This window comes from Balaenoptera ricei, chromosome 9 (genome assembly GCF_028023285.1).
Source record: "Balaenoptera ricei isolate mBalRic1 chromosome 9, mBalRic1.hap2, whole genome shotgun sequence".
NCBI lineage: Eukaryota > Metazoa > Chordata > Mammalia > Artiodactyla > Balaenopteridae > Balaenoptera > Balaenoptera ricei.
In genome coordinates this window covers 17,607,618-17,613,617 of record NC_082647.1, presented here as the reverse complement: position 1 = coordinate 17,613,617, position 6,000 = coordinate 17,607,618, and the positions used below count along the sequence as shown (strand labels likewise).

General features: G+C 38.5%; 1 protein-coding gene across 1 annotated transcript in view; it reads right to left on the bottom strand.

Annotated features, from left to right (window-relative positions):
• Window positions 1-371: 371 nt before the first annotated feature.
• The window catches only part of MTPN (myotrophin), a 62,472-nt gene continuing 56,843 nt past the window's right edge, over window positions 372-6,000 (bottom strand). Inside the window, exon 4 of the mRNA XM_059933297.1 lies at window positions 372-3,025. Within this exon, the coding sequence (XP_059789280.1) occupies window positions 2,939-3,025 (87 nt within the window). The 3' untranslated portion in view covers window positions 372-2,938. The remainder of the gene's footprint in view (window positions 3,026-6,000) is intronic.

Below are 6,000 nucleotides of genomic sequence, written 5' to 3'. Positions count from 1 at the left end.
CTCCATTTACAAAATAGAATCAGGACAATTTAAATTTTTTAAAATTTTGCATGCAAAACACTGCAGTTGCTTATGCAGGAGGGCACTCTCACCAGCTTCTTCTATACACAATCGAGCATACAGTATTGCATGGAAGAAAACAGCAGCTCAGTTGAAGATTTAGGAAAAAAAAATCAAATAGGTACATATAGATTTGAAATCCATTATTTGGGGGAAAGAAATCAATGAATGAAGGGCCTACTTGCTGGCAGCTTCCACTCATTGCACCCACCTACCTCTCCTTCATGCCCCACTGGGTTTAGAAGGTGAGCTGTGAACTACTGCATCGATTCTGGTGCCGTAGCTCAACTGTAACTCTACAGATACCAGCCTGAAGCCACAAGGGGGAAGCTGTTAGTACACTAATGTAGACAGGTAAACCACCTGTTTTCACCTGATACAGTGCATACGATATGACTGACTTAATACAAAACTACAGAACATGCAAGATTTTTTCTGAGATGTTAAATATTACTTCAGTGGAGAACAAAACTTACTTAACCTTTTACTAATGCATGTAGTACCAAAAAGCAGACAAGGTTTTAGCTTCCTTTAGTCAAAATATGAACATTAAGTGTTGTGAATTTCTCTGCCAAGTGGTTCAGAAGTACATTATAAATAACCTAGTTAAAAAAAAGAAACTGTAAACCATCTTGGTCAGTCTATTCTATGTTTATCTGTTATTTTCTCAAGCAACTGCTTCATAATTATGGGGTTTACAAAATGGCTGAGAAAGAAGAGGGAAGGCAAAGTAGCCTCTACTGCATTACAAGGAACATGAGGATAAACTGTACAAAGAATCACGTGGTCTCTAGACCAGGTGACTGTGAAAGCAGACCAGGTTTAGGAATGACAGGACAATGCACTCTCTGCAGCAGCCAACTACAAAAAACACTTTGAGAGTAAAGGTAAAACTGCGTCGAGAGTAAAATCCAAGCCTTTTAAACAGCAGTATGCCAAGAAGTGGAAACAAAGGTATCAAAACATCTTGCCACTACGCTGACAGTTACAGTCTGATAGAGTGCCCTCCATCTTCAATGAGGATAGCTCTGTGTTTCAGTTCAGTGATGTTATGAAGTACTGATTACTGACTCTTAATCCAACTCTAATAGGCTGTATTAAGACAGCAGAATTAGCCAAATGTATCAAAGTATTTAAACCAGCATTTTGTGATTGTTTTCTTGGATGCAGGAAAATTACAGGGTTAGGCTAGTTTTAAGTGAAAAAGCCACAGGATAAAAAAAGGGTTCATGGGGAAAAATACACACACACAAACCCACACACCAACCAACCAATCAGCAAGTGGTCAATAAGACTTGTTGGCCAGGCTGACTGTTCTTGGTACTAGTTTAACCCTGCTGTAGAATGCTACATTGCCTTAAAAAATCATCATTAATTCTTTGTTATCCACAATCTGAATAGAAGTCCCTCACCCATCCTCCCCCCCTTTTAAAAATTTGAGGTACATTCAATTATTGCATGACATGGCTAAGGAAAAACCCTTATATTTTTAGTAAGCTTATATGGATGGCAAGTCAAAGGAATCTTAATATTTTATATGCAGGACAGCAAATTTAAGGGTATATGTTTTAATTAGCTGTACTGCTCATGAAATAAACATTAGAAAATGTGTCTAAATATTTTCTGCAGGTCCTAAGAACACCATTTTAGGGCACTGTATTTTAAGAACACAGAATATAATTTGAAGTTCTCACATTTTATGCAATGCATAATATAGAAAAGAAAAAAATATATATTATGCAGGTGGGTTGGCATACATTCAGCAGAAGCCTATCAACACCTCAGGGAAACTTGGTAACACGCATATTTTTAAGGGATGGGGTTAAATTTGTCCAAACAGTAAATCTCACCCCAGTGATAGCTTTGGTGCAATAAGTAATAAGCATCCAAGACGGGTCTGAGAGAGGCATTCCAAAGAATGTTCCTTGATTCTCCAAACGTAACTGAGGCCAATCCATTCAAATAGCAAATGAAGAAAATCCATAGGTACTAAGACAACAACTGTTCTCTCTTTATGATACTAACAGGCTTATGGCTATGATTCTATTTTTAAATCCCCTTTTACTACCAGCAGGAGTTTGGAAGTGTTTTCAATGTTCTATAAATGTCTGAATCTAGAGGAAAAAAAAATATGTATACTGGAATGATTTCTCCTTTAGACTTCCAAAATTTGAGACTTTTTATAAATAAAACTAGTCAGTTTTATCTAAAGATACATGAAATCCATGTGAAGGGGGAGAGGAAATCCAAAGTTCAGCCGCCCAGCAGTTTAGGAGTGTGCCCCTCCTCGCCTTAACTGAGCTTTCACATAAAGCTGGAAGTCACCGAGGGAAGATTTGGTCACCAACCACAGGCAGCGCTCTTAACTATGCCGGGAGATCCCCACGAGAGTGAATCTTAAGGCAGAAGGCTAGAGCTAATTGCTTATCTCAGCACCCTAAGTTACGTCACAGCAGCCGCTACTGCTCGCACAGATGGGGCTACCAAATGTATAGTTGGTCTTGGTACAGACAGACCCTCAATGCAATCTAATTAATAAATTAGCTAGGGAGCTGAAAAGGTCAAACGTTAATGGTGTATTTTGTCTTTGCTCTCCCATGGGTATAAGCTGTGTTTTTTTTTTTTTTTTTTACTGGAAATGGAAAAGAGGCTGACCTGATCAGGAATCCTAGTAAAAGCCTGATCTTGTTTTTCTCCTCTCCTCCCAAACATTGTTTTTTTTTCTGGTAGTCTGATTTATTATGAATTTCTCTCTCCCCTCACCCCTCTAGAAGTATTTTAGCTGAAGAAGCTGGCAGATAGAGAGTGACAGACAGACAGGCAGCAGTGTGAGGCCACAGGAGAGTCATTCTTCCAGAGCTGTTAGCCCATCCGTCCATCACTGAAGAAGGGCTTTGATTGCCTGGTTGTCAGTGGCTTCAAAGGCAGTCAGTCCATCTGGACCTTTCACAGTCTTATCAGCACCCTGGAAAAGAGGAAAGAGCCTTTATCATTAAACGAGGCCCATAACCAAGAGAAGAGAATGAAAGCCAGGTTGCTTGGCAAAGGCAAAACTCCTTTACTACCGGAGTCCATTCTATTGAAGGAAAAGCCCCAAACAGCTGGCAAGGTTAGAGATTAAGCTGTAAAAACACCAGATTATTTTTCAGGCACTAGAAATGTAAACTAGAAACACAACTTGCCAATAACATAGGCAATGACTGACTTTTATTTATACTATCATCATATATTTACTCAATTAAGCTTTAAAAAAGAAGATCCCTATGTAGTATAAAACGGAGGGTTGGGAAGGAAATCACTTTTGCTAAAGAAGAAAGTATTACTGCGACAAAATTATCTTTTTTTCTTCTTTGCAACACTTTTTGGGGAGTGCATAAGTAATACACACATATTTGTAAAATCTAGAACTTACAAACCTTTTATTTTAGACAAATTCCTAAAGAACATGTACAATATTGGTCATTATACTTACAAATACTTAGCAGTAAATGGCTGGGATGTGGGCTAGGAAAGGAGGGTCCCTGCTATACTCTAGGGAAATTCTCTCCAGCTTGCTCTCAATGCTTCATGCAGAGTGCTGTCATGGAACCTTTTACTTGCAACATGGCACTTTAGTTTTGAGAATGTGTATGCATACGTTTGTGTCTATTGTTTTTATCTGTCTTCCCTTACTAGAGTAAAAACTCAACGGGAGTAGAAATCTTGTTCATATTATCCACTGTTGTGTCCCCAGTATCTAAAAAAGTACCTAGTGCATGGTGGGTGAATTTGCTCCCAAACCAAGTCTGAACCTCTCTAACTTCCACAGATAGCAACACTCCACCATGGAAAGGTTCTCTGCTAGCTCCAGCCCATCCTGTATTTATTCACCAAATAACCTCTTGTGTCCTGTTCTCCTCCCATTGCCAAGTCTCACTCATTCTTCTGTTCCTGAGGCCTACAGAACTGTCTAAACTTGGCATACATGGTCCTGTAGAGACAAACTCTAGTCAAATTCACCAGTCTCTTTTCCCATTCATCTTTCAATGCTCTAATCCTCTGGAATGTCACCATTCCTCAATGTACCAGGTGCCATGACTTTACACTTGCTGGAATATGGAATGCCTTACCCCCTTTCTGCTGGCAAATCCATTCACTCATTCAACAAATATTTACTGAATGTTTGATGCATAGACACTGTGTGTAAGGGGCTGGAGAATCAAAGAAAAACAAGATAGAGCCTACCAGTTTGGCTGGTGTGAGAGACAGACAAATCAACCAGTATGACACAGTGGGATGAGAATAGCGTTATGCACAGTGATGAGTGGTCTGTAAACCAGAATGGGATGTGGTAGGAGACTGTAAGAAAGTCCTTCTGGATGAGGCAATGCTTGAGCTGAGCCTTGAGTAAGCACAAGTTGATTAGGTAAACCAGGAAGGAGATGACAGACATTCTAGCAAGTGTTAAATTATCACAAAGTCCTCCTCAATATGACTATATAAGTCTGTTTTCTCTTTTTCTAATTGAATTTAACTGCATTATGGAACACATGGAACTTACAGTTAAGTGAGAGAGAAATCTGTGAGTGAGAACTTCAGTGTGGTGAGCACTCCAACATAGGTTAAGTGACAATAATTGGGACCATTGTATCCAAAACAAATTTTAAAATTTATTTTTTATTGAATTACAATGTTGTGTTAATTATTGCTGTACAGCAAAAGTGACTCAGTTATACACATATACAGTATATATTCTTTTTCATATTCTTTTCCATTATGGTTTATCACAGGATACTGAATATAGTTCCCTGTGCTCTACAGTAGGACCTTGTTGTTTACCCATTCTATACATAATAGTTTACATCTGCTAATCCCACATTCCCACTCCTACCCTCTCCCACTGCTCCCCCCCACCCTCCTGCCCCGGGGCAACCACCAGTCTATTCTCTATGTCCCTGATTCTGTTTCATAGATAGGTTCATTTGTATCATATTTTAGATTCCACATATAAATCATATGGTATTTGTCCTTCTCCATCATACTAAGTGAAGTAAGTCAGAAAATCTCTAGGTCCATCCATGTTGCTGCAAATGGTATTATTTCGTTCTTTTTTTATGGCCGAGTAGTATTCCATTGTATATAGGTACCACAACTTCTTTATTCATTCATCTGTTGATGGACATTTAGGTTGTTTCCATGTCTTGGCTATTGTGAACAGTGCTACTATGAGCATAGGGGTGGCGTGTATCTTTTTGAATTATAGTTTTGTCTGGATATATGCCCAGGAGTGGGACTGCTGGATCATATGGTAATTCTATTTTTAGCAAAACAAATTATTTCTTATTCAATATTGATAACTGTTTTTATGACTAGCATTGTAAACTGTAATTCTGCATCAACAAAAAGTTAAATACCGTAGTGAATATCTGTTGCTTTTTAGCTGCCAGACTTCACTTCCCTTCTTTTGATAACAGCACCCTAATTTCATTCTGGGGAATCATTTGTCCCCATTGTGTGGACTCCTAGAACTGTAACTTAAGGTGCCATGTACTTTCCTTGCCAGGTATCAAAGCAGGACACTCACTTCTGGATTCTGAATCTTGATTAGAGAGAACAAAAGAAAGACAACAACAAGTCAGAGCTCATTTATTTCTGTGTTATCACCCAGAAGAGACAGTTGAGAAGTTCCTGCTATCTAGAGTCTTAGAGCTACCATAGCTCTGGCCTCTTCTGAGCCTGGTCCTTCAGCTTTCCTATTGATTCTATGACTAGTCCAACATCTTCAAAAATTCCTTTTCTACTTGTTAGAGTCAATTTCTGCTATTTGCAACCCCCAAAATCTGATAAAAGTATTAAAATTTTTATATAAATCATCTTTTTTTTCTAATTGTAATACAAACTAATCACAGAACTCAGAATACACACCAAAAAACTCCCTGTAAAACTCATAGTTCTATAAGC